Source organism: Toxotes jaculatrix, chromosome 23 (assembly GCF_017976425.1).
Source record: "Toxotes jaculatrix isolate fToxJac2 chromosome 23, fToxJac2.pri, whole genome shotgun sequence".
Classification (NCBI taxonomy): domain Eukaryota; kingdom Metazoa; phylum Chordata; class Actinopteri; family Toxotidae; genus Toxotes; species Toxotes jaculatrix.
In genome coordinates this window covers 11,024,510-11,046,371 of record NC_054416.1, presented here as the reverse complement: position 1 = coordinate 11,046,371, position 21,862 = coordinate 11,024,510, and the positions used below count along the sequence as shown (strand labels likewise).

Genomic DNA, 21,862 nt, shown 5'->3' with positions numbered 1-21,862 from the left:
CCTGAGACAGTGACACCCGAAGCTGCAAAACTAAATGGGGGGCTCGGTGCTTGGACAAGGTGCAGAGAGGTGAGGGCGTGTAAAGCAGCGTGCAGGTGAAGCTGTAAAGGGACGGATGCGGAGGTCTGCTGTGGTTAAAGTGTCTTTTATTTTTTTTACAAATCTCTAGATGCACAATCCACTGACTGAAGAGCTTCTCAGGTTCCTAACCAGTTCCCTGGGGGCTCGTTTAACTGCGACACAAGCCCAGCTTTTTTTAAAAATCACCTGCACTGTAATGCGTGTCACTGCTCATTACTGACAAGACTGACTGTGATGTGGAGCTCGGGGGGGCCCCTCAGCCTCCTGTGGTGAGGGGTCACGACCTCTGTGGTTGCACATATCGACTCACCACTACCACCAACGTGTATCCTCATCCTGACGGTGTGGCTCCGACGCCATTAATGAAAGTACGTCTGTGATGTGATTTCTTTTCCGCTGTAGGTGTAGTTTGACATACACTGTTTTTATATTTCATTTTTTCGGTGTAGATGTTCAATAATTGGATGATGTGTGTCTTATTTCCCTGGAAGTCTGATAACTAAATGTCTGCGAGGTAAATGTGTGCATGTGTGCGTTTGCAAAAGAGACAGAGAGCGAGAGCGGCGGCGAGCAGAGTGCTCGGTGTGTGTTTTGTGCTTTCTGCTGTGAATGTGTTCCAGATAGTGCTGCTGATGGCTATCTTTCGGAGAGAGCTCTATTGATTTGGCTGGGGTAAATGATTGGTTGGGTCTACAAGCTGTCATGTTCGGCCTGATTGCTGAGCATTGGTGGTCTCGAGCAGTTATCTTCTTTCATATCCCTCTTTGATCCTTCTCTAGCATCCTTAGACTATCTCTACATTTATTGATTAGGACCCTATATGACCATTCTCCATCCTTCAATTTGGGCAGTAATCCCTGTCCCGGAGCCGTGTGTTACAAGTTATCTGCTCTCCACTCCTTGTTCTGCTGTAGGGAGAGGGCAGGAACAATTTAGGGAGGCGAAAAACAGGAAAATGAGGAGAATACAGAATGAGGACATTTGGAAGGGTCAGACATAATACAGGCTCGTGTAGTCTGCCCTACTTTTCCTTAACAGTGGACTACATTACTACAGCTGCTGCAAAGTGAGGTGGGGTGGGTGTTACAGTGGACTGGGAGTGTGTGAGTGTGTGGGGGTCCCCTGCAAATTTAATTTCATTAACTGGAACTTAAAACATGAAGAATCCAAAAGAGGGAACATCTTGAATATAAATGTTACTGTCCCTGCCCTAATTAACATCCCAAAACACAGACGGATTTAAAACTAAATCATAATGAAAAAGGAAAAAAAAAAAAACTCCTCAGATGGATGCTGCTGGACTAAACCAATCAGCCTGCTGGCTCTGAGGTCTATATCCTCACCGCTGGGAAGGCTGGGTGTCAGGTTTGGGAGGCCCTGGCTCACATGCTGCCATCTCTCACAGGGTCACGAAGCCGAGGCCATGAGAAGACCATCAGCGACCCCGCTTGAATGGCTCAGGGAACTGCAACCCCCACTGAGCCAGGAACAAGAGGGTTTATTATCCAGGCAAACCCACAAAGCTTTCTTTTGAATGTATGGAGAAACGCCTCATTTACTGCAACTGGAGGATTTTTGTTCGTTTTAAAACCTATACCAGGGCCAGCCTTACATGCACATAATTCCAGGGACACCCATAATATAACCCTACAGGGACTTTGTGATATTTAATTATGGTTTTGTAAAGCATAAATGTATTATGGCTGCATAAACCAGCTGGGTACAGATACCACAGCTGACTTAGAAGTGACCAAGCCCTGCATTTTTAGCCGGTGGTAGGCTGCTTTAATGGACTTAACATGTATAAATACATTTTTATACTGTGTAGCTGCATGTTTAGATGTGATATCTGCACTTAAACGGGATTACATGTACACATTTACTTTTAAATAATTTTTTTCCCCGTAAAAACTACATCTCAGGGGAACATTTAAATTATATTTATTTGGTAAATCTGCCTAGTGCGTGTTTTTTTTTTTTTTTTTTTTTTTTTTTCGCCTGTATTGCCACGTTTTCTCAAATAGCGCACAGAAGCCGTTTCCCCGGTAAGTGTGAAAGTTTCGGGGAAAGGCTGAAAGTTTCCCGGCGGCGAAGTTGAGGGGAGACGGTTCACTTCCTCCGTGCGCTGCCACGTCTGAGCTCCTGTCCCAGCCCCACTTCCTCTGGAACGAGGAAGCACTGAAAGGACGGCAGCGGAGCGGAGGAATAGACGTGAATTAATTAACGGTAAATTTGAACAAACTCGTCTTTTTCCCCCCTCCTTTTTTTTTTTAATCCTTCTTTCCGTTTCGCCGAGGAAATCAGAGCAGCATCGGCTGAGCCAGACGACAGATGTTTCCAGTCACTCCTGTCACCGGCTCGGAAAGAAAAAAAAAAAAACAAACGCGTATTTTTTTTTTCAATTTCTCCTTTTTCATCCACTTGTTCAGCCCGAGACTAAAAAACCTTCCTTTGAAACTTCATCAAAGTTAATTGTCACACTCTGGTTTTTGCGCAGCGGGTGAGATAATAACCACGTTGCCAAGTGGGGAGGAATTTACAAATCAAGTTTACTGCTGAGGCACTGTAGGAGTAGGGGCTGCTGTTTGCACAAGCAGGAGTTTTACAGCAAAGAGGGAACCCTTGGGCTGTGTTTATATTGCTTCATCTCAAACATGAACAGCGCAATAACAGCATGAGGAGCTATTACACTGCTAAAAAACAGTCAAAATATCTGTAATGAATAGTGCAGCAGTCTGCTTGTTTTATAAATGAGAGGAGTGCATTCCCTTCATTCCTCAGAGTTTGTCTTTATACTGACTCCCCTTCCTGTGCTTTCCCCCAGATCTACCATGCTGCCCAGGCTTGCTGTGTATCTCCTGATTTCTTTGCTGTTTCTCCTGGTGGAGGGCAGCACCACCAGTTCGCCCACAAAGGGCTCTGCTGCCCCAACCAGCCCTTCACCTCGCCCACCTCCTCCTCTGGGTGACCCCACCTGGGCTCTGGGTCTGCGCCTGTACAAGGCCCTACGCTCTGACTCCAGCTCATTAAACACCCTATTTTCACCTCTGCTCCTGGCCTCGTCTCTTGGAGCGCTGGGTGGAGGTTCTGCAGGCGCCACTGCCAGCCAGCTCCAGGACCTCCTCAAGACTTCCACCTCCTCCAACGCTGGAGCCCAGGCTGGGGAACGTTTGTCCGGGGCTTTGAAGAGCTTTGTTGAAGCCAACGCTACCGCCTTTGACCTGCACGCAGCCTCAGCTGTGTTTTCCAAGCAAGCTCCCCCGGTCAACCAGGCCTTTGTGAAGGACAGCCAGGCCAGGTTCAGGGTGCAGCATCAGCCACTGGGGAAAGGAGACTCCAAGGCTGACCTTAAGCAGCTTCATGGCTGGGCTAAAACTGGGCTTGGTGGTCTGGAAGGAGCTCCTTTGGTGGCAGAAATCCAGGCCAAGGCTGGAGCTTTGATACTGGCCAATGCCTTGCGTTTTAAAGGTGAGCAGAAATAATGCACAGTAAATACACAATTTATTTACAAGCGGGCTCATGGTTTGTGGTCACAAAATAGTGGAAAATATGACATTGGGTTTGGTAATAGGAAATGAGTATAGTTTGCAAACATGTCATCATTTCTCAGTGAGTCTAAAACAGTCAAAACTGGCAGTGACACTAAATGAAGCAACTATATAGCCAAATGAATATTTCATAATGGTTTGCATCCAGTGTCATAACTGGTTGGATGTAGACACATAACATAGCAGCTTGGCTGGACTGAGTAGTGCTGAAATAGACTGGTGTGCTTTGTAATTGTGGAGTCATGTGGAATTATGCAACGTCTCTGTACTGGAGTTGTTTGCTGAGTTGGATGAGAAGTCTTAGAATATTAATATGGCATGCACATGTACCACTTTCAGTGTTCAGACAAAACACGGAGAGCCAGTTTACCCACTGCATTGTATGTGCCAGTATGCCCACCTGTGTGCAAGTGTGCGTGTGTGTGTGTGTGTGTGTTTCTGTGTGTGTGTGTGTGTGTGTGTGTATGTGTGCGTGTGTGCATGCGGTGGACTCCAGCTGGTGGACACAGCAGATAAAGGATGATTCTGGGGTCTATCACTGAGAGCTTATTCATCTTCCACTGGGGGGTGATGTGTCATCTTAAATAATTGAGTAACAAGTGTCCAGACTCTCTCCCTCGGTGTCATGCCTAACATCTGTGCTTGGAGCGCTCCAAGTCGGCGGCGGCACAGCTTGGCTCAGATCTGTTCTTTGTGACGGGCTGCGGCGGCGAAAACTAGTCGATGTTTCGATACGAATTCAGTCAGTTAGAAGATCCATCTGTGATTCAGCAGTCGCATCCCAAAAAACAACACATCCATCTAATCCTTATCTGAAGTTCATTGCTCATCGTATTGCCCGTCAGAGGTTATAGTTGGATTCATTTTCCTTTTGTTCGGCTGGTAAAGGTTGTCAGTGTTTGTACACTGGCTTTTAGTTCACGATGAGTCACAGAAATAGCAAAAAGCTGATTTTTCATTTTGGTGACAACTTTTTTTTTTCAGGAATGTAATCTATCATCTCTCTCTTTCTCAGAGCACAGCCAACATTTGTCTGCCTGCTGACTAGGTTTGGGTATTGTCTACAGAATTAGCACATGACAATGTCTAGAGTGAAACATCACGATGAACGAGGACAAATTTGGGGGGGGGGGGGGGGGGGGGGGGGGATCAGTCGCCACAAAAGATGATGATGTGTTAAATATATCCTGCTGTTTCACGTGTTCTGTGTGTGGCGTTTGTTCTCTGTGTTTGTGCTTTTTGCCATTGTTTATCACGTGTCTAATCTACCCTGTCTCCTCTTTGTCTTCTTCCCACATGTCTCCTGTTCACATCCTTATCTGTGTCCATCTGCCTCTATTCCTTCTGTTTCCTCCTGCAGGTATTCTTTTCATTAGGTGCAAAGAAAGCAGGGCTGCTGAAGTGAAAACAGGTTGCCAACAGATAGACAGCCCTCCGAAAATAACATTCCCTGACAGACTATACATTGATAAGCAATTTAATTAATTTTCTTTGTTTGATGTTCTGACTTTATTACGAAATTAGTTTTTCTGTGAACCCACCCTCGTTGGTCGGTTCATTAATTTTGTGGAGGAAATATACAAATTAGATTATATTGCAGATTGCAGCACACAAATTAGATTACAGAAAATTGGATTCCTTTAGTTTTGATTCATAATTTAAAAGTGGTCGATAGTTTGCTTCTTGCTCTTACTGGTCGCCTCTGGTTTGTTGTAACTTCTGGTTTTTTTTTGTCGTCTTTGATTTCAGGGTCCTAAGGCAGTTCATCGTCTGTGATAATGTAATGGTTTCAGAGATGCTGCCGGAATTTCTTTTGGCACTGAGCAGGCATCTGCTTCCTTTGCCTGTTTTTGTTTGTTTCACTCTCGTTCCCTTTAGTTAATTATTCAAGAGGGGAATTTAAAAAGCTCTTTGCTGTCCCTCCTTCCCTGGACTGAACACAGCATTCAAAGAAAGGGAAGGTCAGGGGCAATTAGTAGTGGAACATGTTTATAGTAGAGAGATGGTAAAAGCAAAGAGAATGGCAAGAGGACTGCAGAGACAGAACAGTGTAAGGAGAGATTTCTGGGTGGGAAGGGGGACAAAGAGAAGCCGTGCAAAGGAGATGGGAGAGAAGTAAAGAGTGAAAACTGAGAAAAGTAAAGAAAGAGAGGGTGGCCTGCTGAGAGAGTGAAAGAGATTGACAGACATAGTGGAGGGATGTAAAAGGCCTACCTTGGGAGTTCCAGTCCACACTAGTTAATTAATTCAGTCTTTGTTCCTGTTTTAGACAAACAAACACTGGAGACGGAAGAAGAAAAATAAGATTGTTGAAAAAAACTGTTGAGAGAAACTTATATACAGGCTAACGCAACAACATGGAGAACTAGGAGCAAAAAAAAAAAAAAAAAAGGCAAGAGAGAACAACAAGTCCCCACATATTTAACCTCTAATAATAGGTTCTGAAATACCATAACTACTTGTAATCAAAAGTTGATGGAGGGAGGGGAGCCGGTCGGCCTCATTGATTCTCCTCTGCTTCTTGCCTGAAGTTGAGAGTATGAATTGGGAAGTCTGTGAGCGATTGGATTTCGTAGCTGTGCAGTTGTTTCATTGTTTATCGTTGATGGATATTAATAGATTCAGGTTTCATGTGATCTCTCCGCTGCAGTGCTGTCCTATAAAACAAGACAATGCAGTGCAAACCCAAAGCGGGGGCCCCGCTCGTCTAGACACAAACCCACACATCCGCACACAGAGATCAAACAAGTCTGCTGTACAGGCTGGTGAGGTCATTAATTTAACCCCTGCTCGATAGGACCTCATACTATTTACACACAAATTGTTCATCATGGTGACAGCATTCGAACAACACGGCTGCCACTTTATGTAACCCTCAGCCAGTTGTTTTTGAATTCCAGTGCGATCATATTTCTCTCTCTGATGTTACAGGAAGCGGAGCGAATGTCTGTGACTTGTGTGAGCACGCCTGTAAGGGAGGATCACATGTGATGTTGCTGTGACTTTTGATTGGCTGGGGTTCAAATGAGGCTGTTTTTCTTTTTTCTTTTTTAATGCCACACTTAGTACTGAAACAAGGAGTCCATTATCTGATCCATAGGAAATTAATTGACATCTGTTTTGCTAATCAATAGTCAATTTAAAGCAGTACTAATTTTACACATGAAGCTCAGTTTGCTTCTAAGTATGATCCCCTGATTTTTCATCCAGCACCACTGAGCCTGGCATTTTGGTCTTTTGTTTAGTGACATGAAATTTGGTACAGATGTGCATGTTCCATAGTCCCCAGAGGATGAAACCTCGTGACTTCAGTGATCCCCTGAACTTTCCTTTAGCACCAGGTCAAAGTTTCCATTCATCTTGTGAAATATCTCAACATCTGCCACTTATTGCACAGCATTCTCTACAGATACTTGTGGTTTCCAGACAATGTGCTTTAACGACTGCGGTGAATCCACCATGAGGTTGACATTTGTGGTTTTGAGTGACTTGACTTGATAACTATTGGATGTATCACCATGCAATCTGGTAGACATATTGATGTCCCCCTCAGGATAATTTGTAATAACTTTAATTACCTCTCAACTTTTCATCTGTCGCCATCATCACGTCTGAATTTTTATTCGTCCAGCACTTTGGTTTAGAGCAAAACTAATGACATTCTCATCAGCCTCCTCTGTGTTTAGTGCTATTTAGAAATTGACTCACTAAAGTGGGATGTTGAGCATGGTCAACATTATACACATGTGCATCAGCACGCTGATGTTAGCATTTAGCTCAAAGCACGGCTGCAGGTTGTTCGTCTACTTTTTTCCCCATCTTGATGGAAGAGCAATACTTTATCCAGAGTACCTTTTAAAGTTGCTTATGAAGCATAAATCTAAACATTCACTGTCAAATGTTACAGTTTGCTACTTTACTCTGTTTTATCTCATTTTAGATTGAGTATTTTAATTGTGTTGTTAGTACAAAAGCAATTTGAAGATGTCACTTTGGGCTCTGGGAACTTATGATTGGTATTTTTCACTATTTTCCGACATTTTATAGACAAATCGATTATCAATAATATAGAGAAAAGAAGGCTCTGCACTTCAGTGCAAGTATTTAACGTTAAAGCCAAGTGGTTGGTCTATAGACTTTCAAAAGGGCAAATGAGGCATTAGATTTTTTTTGGCCTCGTCTCACCTTAGCATTGTGTCATGAGTGCAGTCCTCTTTTCAAATGATGAATCAATAAAATCGTCACTAGTTACAGCCCTGGCCGACCCCAGGTGTCATTCACAAAGAATGACATAAGTGCAACTCATAATCTGCCGACCTTCTCACTCCATCCAATGTACCCTGCTCTATTGAATGGGCCAGCGGCTTTGGCTATGTGTTGTGAGGTTATTACAACAGTAATTCCACCACTCTCAGCCCCTCCTAAATTGACAGCTGTCAGGGGGTTAGCAGGGTCAAGTGGGATGTGGTGAACACTGAATGGGACACTGTGGCCTTAAGGACCTCATAAGTGCCTCAGTATGGCACTAATAGACATTTTTTAATAGGCTGTACATATGGATGATTCATGAGGAGTGTCACGCCAGTGTCACTGTATGTGAGGTCTATATGTGCTTTATGAACATGGCATTCTTTAACCTAGCGGCCACCTTTTCACCTCTTGCAGTCATTTAGTATTTTCTTGCATACTATCTTGTGTCAAGCACTCTGTATTCAAAATGGCAGACCTGTGTGCTTCTTTGACTCTGTTCAGGGCTGTGGGAGAGAGAGTTCAGCGAGGAGAGCACCGATCGTCGTACCTTCTTGGGGAAGAAATACACCAAAGTGATTATGATGCACAGAGCAGGTAAAAAAAAACAAAAAAAAAACAAGCTGCTTTACTCCTGCCAGCATATAAATGCAGGGAAAAAGAATCAAACTCTGAAATGGCTTGAGCATCTGTAAGGTCCAATCTGCTTGGCTCCTATTTATCACTGTGTACCTTATAATTTATGTAACACGCTTTTTATATTTTATGTATTGTTTTAAAACAACAACAAGGCAGAGTGAATTTCTGCCATGGCAGCAGTAAAAGATGTTGGAGGGAAACACTGTATTCTATTTAATGTCATAATGTCATCTCCAATTCATAAAAAAGGTTATTTCAGTCATCCTGTTTAAGGTGGTATTCACATTAAGTTTGACTGGATTTGTGTTTTCTCCCTGAGTTCGGTTCATTGAGGCAGGTGAGAGCTCAGGTGGCACCACATCACTGCAGTGACACTGAAAAAAAAACTGTCTGAACCAACTTTCAAGGGAACTGCAGTGGAGAACTACAGCTGAAAAGCAAAAATATTGCAATGATGCCATAGGTTCTCCTTCTTTCCTTGACTCTTGTGATCCAGGTTTGTACCGTCACCATGAAGACGTCGAAAACATGGTGCAGGTTCTGGAGGTGCCTCTGTGGGGAGGCAAGGCCAGTCTGGTGCTCCTGCTGCCCTTCCATGTTGAGAGTCTGGATAGGCTGGACAAGAAGCTGACCTTGGAGCTGCTGTCCAAGTGGCTGGAGAAAACCAATATTACCAGTGTGACCATCTCGCTGCCCAAGGCGAACATTACCAGCACATTCAGTCTGCAGGTTAGTACAACAAACGTCTAGTTCTATTGAGATTGAACACTGAAAAATATCTCTGTGTTCTAAAAGGCGTACACTGGAACTATTAGTTTTTGATGGTGAGTTAGTAAATCACATGCACACTCACTTTATTACACTATCTATCATTTCTGGTCCCATTTTGTCGTGTTTATTGCAACAGAAGTTATTTTCAACTTTCCAAAAACATCTGTGAAAAGTCTGTGATATAACCAGGGAAAAGCTACAAGGCGGCATCACATTCACCCCACACACCCTCACACCGCTTGACGTATAAATGCAGCTGTTGTCAGCAGTGTGGGTAGTATGCAGTATGAAAGATTGTGGGAACAGAATTTAGAGTAGCAGCACTAATAAAAATACTGCCTCTGCTGTGTGTAAACTAGTGGTTATATTGTTTGTGGCAAATTTACTTCTTTCCTGCCACACATTCAGATGCCTCTGTGCAGTGGTGTGAGCCAGGGTTCAAATGCATTTTTGTTTTATTTATACAGGGCGTGTTCAAACTAAAACAGTGTGTTAAGCTGCTCTTCAAATTAATAGGTGACCCTGCTTAAGGAAAGTGTTTGTAGTTATGCTTTGCTCCATGAAACACTCCAGTTCTATATAAATAGCTTTGTAATTTTTTTTGCTTCCATGAACTTGAATCAGCCTGATTTCCAGAGTCACCTCAGCAGTGGGATTTGTCTTCTCTTTCTAGCAGAATTCGCAGGTGTTTGTGCAGGAGTAATCCTGGTTTATTCTTTGTAGTTGACTTTTCATCCATGTTCCCTGCATTTGTACTCAGCACAGTGAACTGAGGTGCTTATACAGTGCCTTATATGTGCAGAGAAGCGGCTGCTCGGGTTTTTAAATTCTGCAGTGCAGTTTGACAGAGTGGATCCCTCCATGCAGCCACAATTGTGGTTTGTTCTTTCAGTTTCCATCTCTCATTCGTTTCCTGTATCCACACACTGCATCATTTTTCACTTCACCTGAGACAGTTTTTCTTATATCCAAGCAATGCACCCATCATTCCCATTGTTTCTTTGTCTTCCTCTTCTTTTGTTTTTCCCATGTGTCGTCTTCTCTGTTTTTTGCTTCCTCGTTGGCCACCTCTTCTTTCTGGTATGCACTTTGCTGATCTTGGTTTTCTTTCTCTTCCCTTTCTTGAGTAAGTTTTTTTTGTCCATTCATGTGTCTTCCCTCCTCCTCCTCCTCACTTGGCTCTGTCGCCTCATCTCTCTCTCTCCCTCTCTCTGTCTGTCCTTGTGTCTTGCTGCTCTGCCTCCATGTTGTGCTGTTTTTCTCACTTGTCATTTCTTCCTCTTTCTTTTCCTCTTTCATACACCTTCACCTGTGACCTCTCTTTCTTACCTACTTTTCTGTCTCCCTCTTCTCCTGACTCTTTCTTACTTTTTAGTAACTGAAGCAGTGGCCTGGCTTACCCCTTGCAGGTCAGTACAGACTCTGTTTCAGGTGAGTTCAGATGTCACTCCCTCCTACTCTTCTCCTCGCTCGCTTGAGATGATGGGTGTCCAGCTGTACACACAGCATCAGGCTGTAACAGTCCTCAGCAAAGAACCAAACCCTGGCTGCTCTAGGAGGCTAAGAGGGGCCTGAGGATGACCACGACCTGTAGCTCTTCAGCAGCCTTCCGATGCCTCCCACGGACCTCCCTTTGCAGGGGCACAAAGGTCATGCCACAGCCCTGCTGGTAGTCTGGGCCTCTGCTCCTGTTACTTTCAGAGTCAGCGGGTAGCTGGTCTGAGTCAGGAGAGGAGAATCTAGGAGGAGCACCAGGTGGACAGGCAGCAGGTTAGTGGCTGCTGATGCTTATGTGAGTGCATAGTGGGGGTTCATACAGGCCGAACCGAAGGCTGCTGACTGGGAGATTAGAGGGTCGTCTGGCTGGTGGAAGAGCACGTATTTGACCAGGCTGCAGGGTCCATAGCTGGAGCAAGGGCACAGACAGGTTGGTAGAATCACACAGGTCTCTGCATCTTTGAAAATATGTGATGTGGGTCACGGTGAAAAGAAAGTTTCCTTTCCCTTTGCAGTTGTCAAAGAACGTACGTACTAGGGACGTCCTGATCGAGAGCTGGATCTCGACACACTGAAATAAAAGGTGCTAAATTTTGCAAACTTTATTCTTCATAAGCACCGATGATCCAGGTTTAAAACTATAAAGGGGATTAACAGATTAGACTTAAAACATTGTTGGTGCTGTTGATACTACATAAACACTTGTGAAGCACACAAACCTCACACCAGTGTTCTTTCCCAGAACTCGTGTAAATCTGCGACAGCTCTTATGACCTTCCGAGGGCAATGTTTGCCATTTAAACTGGCTGTAGCTGTGGCCAGCTCAAAATGAGAAGCTGCTACATGCATGTTTTTGCACCCCGCTCTTTGCTAATAAGAGAGAGAGAGAGAGAGAGAGAGAGAGAGAGAGAGAGAGAGAGAAGGAGAGCAGAAAAGATTTTGAAACAGATTTGTTGGCTCGTTTGCCGGCATATGCAGGCAAAAATATCACACTCAAGAGCATGGCTGTCATAAAGTAAAGGAGGCTGAAGTGAACAAAACATAATAAAGAAAGGATCGGCATTTAAGGCCATGCAGATCCTTTCAAATATTCTTGGATCATCCATGGTGTGACTTGGCATATCAGTAGTGTTCACTGTTACCAGTAAGAGGCAGACCTTAAGATGCATTCAGACTGAAGACAATATAAATTTTCACCTTGCATTATTTGCACAAATTTGACAGCTGGGTTTGTTTTTGCCGTCTGTGTTTATTCCCCCTAAATAGTCAGTGTGCTGACTGTATCTAGTTCCTGTGGCTTGTTCAGCAATGTACACAGCGACTGCTACGTGGAGAGTGTCTGTTCATGTTAATATGACAGCTCATATTACCACTGATTTTTTTTTTTTTTTTTTTTAATATTCAGTTACAACATTTTCAGATTGCATTAAGGCATCTTCACCTCAGTTCCCACTGAGTGGATTCACAGCTGTTTGCATCCTCTTGTATGTTTCCACTGACTTTGTATGCAGTCGCTCTGCTTCTTAGATTTGCTTTGCGTTCAGTCTGAGCTCAGCCGTAGAATCAGAGAGATACAGTCGTCAGTGGCACAACAGTTGTGGATGACTGAGAAAGACAGTGTGAGAGAGAGAGAGAGGGAGAGAGAGAGAGAGAGAGAGAGAGAGAGAGAGAGAGAGAGAGAGAGGGGTTAGTTGAACCTGACAGTTACAGAGGGCATGCCAGTAAAACCCATTTCCCCAGGGCAGGATACACTGACTGGAACCTATTACCATGTCCTCTTTAGATGTACATTGTAACCTCATCATGGACTGATGAAATCCACTTTGCCCTCTTTCTGGTTTAACAAACATCTCTGTAGAGTTGTGCTGCCATGTTATTCTGCTAGCCATGCCCTGAAGAACAAGCTTTTGACATTAACATTGTCAGGACACTCTGGGGAGGAGGCTGTAATCTAGAACTAAAGCTTGAAACAACTCCTTTTGACACGGCTATGACTTTGCCAGTGAAAGAGCAGAAAACATACTGTTGAACAAATCCCCTTTTGTCTCTGCAAGAGAGTTTGCCAGACAGAAATATAAAAAAACTTACTTCTGTAAATAAGCTGTATATTTCTCTCATTATTTCACCTAATTATGAATAAGCACTTGAATGTGTTGGCCTCTGTTTCTCTGACTTGTCGCAAGCTGTCTTCATCTGTTTGCTTTCTCTCAAGAAGAAGAAGTGCACTTGAGGAAGAATTATGAAAAGGCTAAAGCTCTGAACAAACCTCCAACCCACTCCAATCTCATTTTGTCTGTCGGTCCAGCCCCTCTGACCGCTGACAGCCAGCCATGTCTTCTCTGGCGATCATTCTTCCAATTGGGTCAGGCAAATAATTGTGCTTTAATACTGTTTACCACTCTGCCTGTCAGTGCTCGGGCCAGCCGTGGACTCCTGAGATTAGAGGGCAGCATCTGGACAAACAGAGGATCATAGCAGTGTGTGTGCGCGCGTGTCAGCTGTAACACTCGTGTTCTCGGTGTGAGGCAAATGAGAACAAACAAAATCATGCACCTCTGAGTCATGTTGCAGAGATTTGCCACATCCAAATGCACCCATTCCCTCCTTCACCTCTGTCCTCTCTGTCATATCAGTGCCAGAGATCTAATTCCTTTTTGTAGGCTTCACATGTGCCTCTAATACTCCGTCACTCAGCGGTCGTACCTTGGCTCTGCTGACCTAAATAGGAGTGACATTCGGCAGGCGAGTGAGCTGAAGAGGTGGAGGAGGACGAGGGGGGGAGGGGGGTCAATGATTGCTTGGGGACAAGGTGGAAAGCGTCACAGAGGACTATAAATAGCTGCAGGATTCTGCCTTTTTCTTTCTTTCCGTCTCCCTATTTGTGGTATTCTCCTCTGGTGAAGGGCAGACTGTGTCGGAGTCTGTAGCCAGAGACGGAGAACCCTCTTAACAAGCCTGGCCCAGAGGTCACTGAATAAACCACCCTCATCGCTCTCTCCCTCTGTCTCTGATCCAGTGCTGACCAGGCCACACACACATACACACTAATGGCTGAGCTTGAGCCCCATTCTGGCTGTATCTCCAGTCGGTGACTAAGACATATGAGTGTGCACCGGAGAGCTCACTCAATCATGGCTAATGAGGTCAAAAGGCCATCAAATATTTACAAGAGCACACTCCGCAGTATACAGTGTCGAGGGGCAGCTGTTTTAACACAGCTACCACAGCCCTGCATCATATGAATTAATCAGATGTGTTTCATGGTCATTAGTTAAATATCTCTCTAAAAGCTAAGGCTTTCTTTTTTCTTTTTTCATTTGTGGTAAAATGGCCTTGTGGAATAAAAAAAAAAAGTGGTTCATGTGTATATGCGCGCGAGTGAATGAGACACAGAGTGTATTGACCGTGCAAAAGAGGTAAAAGCCCGTGTAAATAAGATACCAATAGGAGTATTGCTGATGAGACTCAATAAAGAGATGGAGAGGCTTTGAAGCCTCAAGAGAGAGCTGATGGTGAGAGAGAAAGAGAAAAGCTTTTCTTTCTTTCTTTTTTTTTTTTTTTAAAAGCCTGCATTGAATGGGTCCATGAAATGGAGCTGTGATGATGCCAGTGCCACACGCTGCATACTCAAAACCACCCACACAGGATGTTAAGGGCAGTACTGAATTAGGCAGAACACGTCTGTGCTTGTTTAATGTGTCGACAGCTTAAAAGAGTCATTTGGTGGGTTTTTTTATTGGTCAGCCAGAGGGAACAGGAGCTCGAAACTGTGCAGGAGCAATGGAGGTAAGGAGGTTTTTACCCTAAGTCTTGTGCAGTTGTCGGGGCCTGCTGTAGTCGTGCTGTAGTCATGACTTGAGTGTCACAACTAATTGGACTTGGTTGGTTACACTTGGGCCACTTGATGTCGACAGTCAGGAGAACAGTCATGTTTAAAAGTTCCCTGTGGAGTTTTTTTTTTTTTTTTTTTTTTTTTTTTTAAATTCTGTGTTAAAGACAAACAAAACAAGGACCTACACATAAATCCATTGTTCCATAGTGTTACAGGTGATCAAAAAGACACTACTACCTTTTAAAGAGTGACTTAACGCCCCCTGTAAAATCTTGTTTTTGCTGACCTCCAGTGGTTTAAGCTCTCACCTTTCATCACTGCTGAGTGTGTTTACAGCAACAAAGCTCGCATGTGATTAGACATGAAACAGGGTCGAAACTTTAAACCAGAAAGTGAAACACTGCTTTTCATTTGGGTTAAGTTTTTGTTGTTGTTTTTTTTAAGATTCTAATCTTTTGTCATTTGATCCAGATGTTGAGTAATAGTAAAATCACAGCTGCAACAATTTATCAATAAATCAATTAGTTATCCCTGCAAGCAGCAGCAGATACAAAGAGAACACTGTTACGAAGAGTTTCCCTGCTTTTCTTCCCATCTTTCCTTCTTTCCCATTATTATTAAAGCTGCTCCGTGTCTTAACAACAGCCACAGTGACTTCTCATATATAGAGCTGTGACATGCCCTGGCTGCCACAGCCTATCCCCTTTAAAACCCCCACAGGTACACCCAACAAGCTACTTAGTGGGCTCAACCATCAAGCTGAAATAATGTGATGCAGAGTGCTGCACGCCTGAGGGTTGAAGCCATGCTACCTCAGGCCTGGTTCGACTGCACCGTTATAGGCCAAGTAAGCCCTACACACATACGCAGGAAACCACCAGCTGACAATGCCCGTGGCTCTCACTCTCAGACAAATAGCTCTCTGAAGCTGTGTGCAGGGCATCAGCAAAGTCTGCCCAGTGCTGCTCCATCTAAGATTCATGTGGTGCCTCAGAGAGAAAGGGCAGCCAAAGAGCACCTCCCAGAGGTCTGTCTCGCCATATAATGCAGTGCCACACCTTTGCGGCGCATGAGGCCTCCATAGGCTCCTCCAGCGCCCCTGGCCTGTTTCCCAGCGTGTTGCCACGGGGTCCCTTAATTTTTAAACACCTCAAAAAAGTTAACCAAGTGCTTTTGCCTTGACAAGCAGAGTAGGGGACTCAGAGAGGAAGCTTAGGTCATGTGAGGTTGGCTGTTACTTTTTAAAATGTGTCCTGGTGGCACCTGCAACGCTGTAGACCAAATGAACCGGGTCTTCAAGGAATACTGGTAAAGGAAAAGAGGAAGGGAAGGACAGAGGTAAGGACAGAGAGAGAGCTGCTTTCCTCACACACGCATTTGTCTTCAGCAATTTGAGGAATCCACCAGTCTGTTTCTGATTGCTTGTTAGATAAGGAGCAAAAAACCTTGAAATGATCGCTGATGGAGATCGAGAAGTTGAGAGAACAGTGTATACTGGGGCGTGTTGGCCTGTCAGGGAAAAGAGAAGGATGAGGTGGGGAGGAAAAAGACTGAGTTAGGAGCGCAGAGACAAAGTGGGATAAAATAGAGGCACGTGTGGCAGATGAGGGATGGTGATGCCAGGCAAGAGGCAGAGCAGCAGAGAAAGACAATGATGTAGTGGTGGCGGGTGGAAGAAGAAAGGAAGAGTGGAGGAATAATGGATGAGGACAATAGAAGTGCATTAGAGCAGGAGGTGGCGTGTGTGTGTGTCTGTGTGGAGGGGGGAGCTTTGCATGAAAACACAAGAACGGGAGTGACAGATGCCTACAACTGTATATACATCTACTCATTTCATGTTTAGGCATAAGCTGACATGATCTGGTTTAACTTCCTGTTGCGTGCACATCTCAACTATTAAGCAAAAAGCAGACGTTCTGCATGGATTATTAAAGCTGTCCATTAGCATGTGACTTTAAGAACGAGGCACTATTATACCGAGCTATAACAATGTGCTTTTGAAAAGAAAGCCAAAGTCAGCAAGGCAGCACCCACAGAACATTTACGTTTACCCAGACGACTCATCCAAATGATTTAGTGTTCGTGTCTTCGGGGGGGAAAGATATTTCCACTACAGAGTTTAATCAGCTAAAGTTTAAACAATGCTACAGTAGTAAACAATATTGTCACCCACTCATCTGTCTCTGCAACTTTTATTCTAGCCGTGACCTCCTGCACATCCACACACACAAGCCCACAATCACACCCACACATGCTCTCATCTGGCCCCTGGAGAAGCCTGTCACTGTGAGTGGCCCTCTGCCATGGGAGGATAAACTACCTGTCATGACGACGACTTTCTGTGGAATTCATATCAGAGGCAAAACAAAGGGGGTGCTGAGGTCACGGGGCATCACTCTTAAATTATTCATCCTCCGTTTCCTCCTTCCGTCTCCTCTCTGCCTGTCGCCCACTTTGTTCTGCCAGCTCGCAACAAGGGCAACTGTCAGGCTCCTTCCTATCTCGAATTTTTGGGACAGAAAGTAAATAAACAGTGCGGTGGAAAAACTCCCTCAGAAAAAAAGTTGATGATTGACTGTTTTGGAGGGCACGTTAATGTCTGCGTTAATCGTGCGGCGAGGTTCTGGAAAAGCCGTGCATGTCTTCCACTTCTGAATGTCACAGCATTATGAAATTTTAAAATGAGCTTTTCCTCCCACTCGTTGTTTGGTCTCTTTGCGTGCATAATTGATCGGTGTCCTAGCAGCTGCTCATTTGCACACACTTTGCGGGGCGTCTCTGTGTGGGAAGGCCTCAAGCACCGGGAGACTTTGATTCATGGCGGTCCGTAAATTCCATCACTCTTGTGTTTTCCGGTTCCAGAAACAGTTGCTTGCTCTGGGCTTGACCGATGCCTGGGACCAGAAGGTGGCCGACTTCTCCGGTGTTTCGGACAAGAGCAAAGGGAAGCTTCATCTGGGTGGCGTCCTCCACTGGGCTTCCCTGGAGCTGGCTGCTGAAGCTGGGAAAGGAGACACGGATCTCGCGGAGGAGCACATAGAAAAGCCCAAGCTGTTCTACGCAGATCACCCCTTCATCATGCTTGTTAGAGACAACGCTACAGGAGCCCTGTTGCTGATGGGAGCTCTGGACCACGCAGAAGGGGAGGCCCTCCATGATGAACTGTAGCACCCTCCACCGTCTGTCCTCTTTTTTTTTCGTTTTTTTTTTTGTCTGTCTCTTAAACTCTCGCTCTCAAAGGCTACACGCTGCTTTCGAAGTCGAGACATTGTCATTCACCATGGCACACCATCACATCAGACTACATCTGGCTGTCATACATTGACACTGCATAGTCTCACACTGACACTGCTATGCCCGACACTTACACCTACATGGCATACAGAAACGAAAATACTGTAGAAGACAATACTAAAGTTGACAGTTAAAGCAAAGCGCTAACTTTGAGAGACTCCCAGCTTTTTCTCTCTCCCACACATGTGCACCCACACACACACGCATTCAAGGCCTCAGTGATCAAGTCAACACAAAACAAAATGACAAACAAGAGTGCACTGACAAACACTAACATGCTGACAAGCAGAAGTGGTTACACTGACACAACGCTTAGAGCAGCATCAACAAAGAACCTTAACGAACAGAGGCTCACTGTGACACTTGAATCCTCCCTGTCAGGCAAACACCAGGGCAGGTGAGTGTGTGTGTGTGTGTCTATACTGTATATGTATGTGGGGTGACCGACACATTAAGGATGCCCATGCAGTCTCTATTGGAGCCATGGCGGGTTCCCCTGGGCTACATCTGAGGAAGACTGATGGATCAGCCAAGTGCTTATTGATGAGCCAGCTTAATGCTAATGGCCGTAATGAGTCACAACGCTTGTCAACAACACAGAGAGGACAGGGAACCTTTTAATCTCTTAATACCATCAGGGATCAATGACACGGTCATGCTGTTGGAAACTAACATGACTGACATCGCTTGACTTAAATGTAACAACTTAATATTTAGGATGATTACAGCAGATCAAAGATGTATTGATTTTGATTTGTGTATTTGTTTTTTTTGTTTAGCACCACGGTGGATGAATGAGTTGAGTTCATGAACAGCAGATGCTTCTTTTGGAAGGTATATTTGGTATCTGATCATTTTTGAAATATATGTATATATTTCTGCGCTTCTTTTTACTCTTCTCTCATTTGAACTACAGTATATTCATCGATGTCTTCACCTGATCGTGATACAAGCCAATCAATCAAACATGTGCTTATAATATATGTGAACTGCCACAGCTCCATCTTTCTTGACAGCACTTTTTTTTTTTTTAACTTCTACCTTGAGCTGAATTGGCTGACATTGAGCCTCACGGGTGTATGAAAGCAGATTCAAAGCCCTGAACTAGGATCAGTTATTGAATTTCAGTGGCACCACATGATAGATCCGCCGTGGCCAAAAAATGCAGCAGCAACTTTTGTCGACACACTCACCAACTGCTTCCAAACACACATAAGGTAGAATGTGTTTCTTCCATTTCCACCTATGAATAATTGAGAAAAAAATACGGTATCTTAAATGTTTTATTGAAAATACTTGAACATTTCAGTCCTAGTTCATAGCATGGGCTGTACTATGCTATGAACGTAGGTTGTACTGGCTGTACATGTGTCTGCGCACACAAAATACTTATGGTATGTAACGGCTTTATTCTAGATGCGGTGAACACCTGATAACAACCGGAGAAAAAGAGGTGGTGCAGTGTATTTTCTTGAAGGTAAAATGTAAATGTGTGCTACATCTGTCCTTTTATAGTGCTAAGTAACAGAGCCTAGACCCACAGCTGGTCTGTCACAGTGGTGTTATAGATTTATTCCAAATTTATCCCTCTGCACAGGTCTGCTCGGCAACAGTGTGTGTGTGTGTGTGTGTGTTTCTCTGTATGTTCATGTACTGTTCACATGTGCATTCATGTGTGAATAAAGCTACTACAGTAGTGACCTCTCCGCAGCGGCCTCCTGTGCAGCAGAGACTTGTAAAGGGCACCGTGCTGCAGGTCTGCCCTACACCAAATAAACCCGGGAGCTCAATTTAGACAAGCTGATGATGGATCCGAAGCCGTCTGCTGTGAGCACATCAATCCTGCTCGTTCCAGCACCAGCTCCCTGCAGACTCCCCATCACATTTTATTCAGTTCAGAACACTGACAAACACATGCATGTCCACAGCCGCTCACAGGTTAGCCAGACATATCTGACTCACCACCCAGTGATGTGGAGCAACTATAGGTACAGTGTATCCAACAGTGAGGGTAAGTAAAATACACCAGTGTAATTATTTACCATGTTTTAAAGGAGCATTTCACCAATAAGTACTCTTGGAATGAATGTTTATGTTTTACCACTTTGTAAAAAGTTTACTGAGTTTGTTGTTCATGACAAGTTTCTGATTTTAGTACTTTATTATTTTATTTTTCTGAAGGGGCCTCTCATTATATGAAGATGAAAATATGGAACAATTACATTGCCATTATAATAATGTGCAGCTGGTGTTGAATACGGTCCAGTTTTTACAGTGAAACCAAAAACTGGCATTCAGTCTCTTGCCATGAATGTATTTCAGCTGTAGGAGGAACTGGACACTGACTGTTTTCTCTTTGTTTTCATCTACAGTGCCTCTGTGTCGCTCTGAGTCCGTGGGATGAGCCTTGTAATGGACACAAACCCTACATAAGATGCAGGTTTGTTTGGTTCTTTATTTGTTTTTTTCTCAGAGGCACATGAGCCTATTGATTTCTTTTCCTAATTGGACAGTTAACATCCCCTTTTATCTTACATTTTTTTTCCATTTATGTTACTGAGCTGCACAGTAGGGAATGAGTTTTCTCTAGATGACAGCATTTAGACTAAGAGGAAGTTTCCTACTAATTAACACTAAATAATCTCCAAACCAAAGTGATTTGTACATGACTACAGGTTTTAGAATATAATTATCCACAGAGTAATATGTGATATTTGTTTTCATAGGAAGTGACACTTCAAGTTGTCATATCCCCATGCTAAGTAGATGCCAAAAGGAAATAGATTTGTATTCATAGTGCTTTTTTCAGACTGTCTTCTTTAATATTTGTTGACTTTTTGTGTGTTTGTCTGTCTTCAGCACACTCTCTGTCCGGGGGCACTCTTTGGAACTAGCAAGCCGCAATATTTTGGACAGGTAATTGAGGTGAACTGCATTACACGAGCTCCCTGTGATGACATGTCACTATCACCAACAGAGTTTCTCCCCAGGCTCTCACATGAAAAAAAAAAAAGAAAAAGGTTTGAAGGGAATTTAATGTTTAATCTCAGTTTTTAAATAAAACATGATGTAGAAGTGGGGACCATGAACTCCCTGTCTTCTCTGCTGCTTTGTGTGATGGGTTCAACTGCTGGACAATCTGAGTGGCAGAAGAGAGAGTGAGACAGCGAGCGAGCACTCAGAGCAGAGTCATCCCAGTTACAGTACAGTACTTACCCTTTAGAGGAAATCATTGAAGTGGCTGTGCTCAACTGGGGGTCAACTTTCTGAGAGAGATGCCACAGGGGCTCTTCAATTTTCGCCTTGATCTTGTTAAAAGCTTGAGATAGGTCAAAAGTAAGAGGCAGGCATATGATACGTGGAAAACAGCAATGTTTCGTACTTGTTCGACCGTAGGGAGCGCTCACTGACATTCTGAAAAGCCTCACAAATGACCACCCGCTTCACACCGCTTCCATTCAGCCGTGGATTCAAACCTAAAAGGAGGATGGGAGAGTAGGAGATGTGGCGCATTTGACTCGATTTTAATGAAGATGCACTTTCTCAGCTGTTTAAATAACTAAATGGCCCTCAGACATAAATTAACCTAACAAGTGTTTACATGGCTTTAGCAGGAGTTCACATTAGGCTGTCTCAAAGGCTAGGATGTACTTCCCTGGGACGGCTGATGACTTAGGGAAAACCTTGTTAATTAAAGCAAACCATGTTAATTTTGCATGACTTAGTATAATTTTAGTAAATATGAATTAATTAATAATGACTTAAGAAATGTGAAAAATGAGATACAACAAAGGTAATGCTGAGTGAACAGAATAGAATAGCCTTTATTGTTGTTGAAAAATGTCCAACGAAATTATGGTGACACTTCCCTCTAAGGTGCTTGTGTGTAATAAATACACAAAAAAATAAATATATATAAAGATAAAAGATAAAAAAATATGAAGTAGAAGAC

General features: G+C 43.8%; 1 protein-coding gene across 1 annotated transcript; it reads left to right on the top strand.

Moving 5' to 3' along the window:
• The first annotated feature begins 2,246 nt into the window (after positions 1-2,246).
• serpinh2 (serine (or cysteine) peptidase inhibitor, clade H, member 2) lies at positions 2,247-18,793 on the top strand. The gene is made up of 5 exons (XM_041031258.1): positions 2,247-2,307; positions 2,906-3,549; positions 8,382-8,474; positions 9,013-9,245; positions 17,479-18,793. Exons 2-5 carry the CDS (start codon positions 2,913-2,915, stop codon positions 17,782-17,784), a joined length of 1,269 nt encoding a protein of 422 aa, XP_040887192.1. The 5' UTR covers positions 2,247-2,307; positions 2,906-2,912; the 3' UTR covers positions 17,785-18,793.
• The last annotated feature ends 3,069 nt before the right edge of the window (positions 18,794-21,862 follow it).

Excerpts from the sequence above, each read along its gene's own strand:
- serpinh2 (XM_041031258.1), top strand. The coding sequence starts at position 2,913 with ATGCTGCCCAGGCTTGCTGTGTATCTCCTGATTTCTTTGCTGTTTCTC. Across the intron at positions 8,475-9,012 it reads GATTATGATGCACAGAGCAG|GTTTGTACCGTCACCATGAA; the intron begins GTAAAAAAAAAC and ends CTTGTGATCCAG. Across the intron at positions 9,246-17,478 it reads CCAGCACATTCAGTCTGCAG|AAACAGTTGCTTGCTCTGGG; the intron begins GTTAGTACAACA and ends TTCCGGTTCCAG.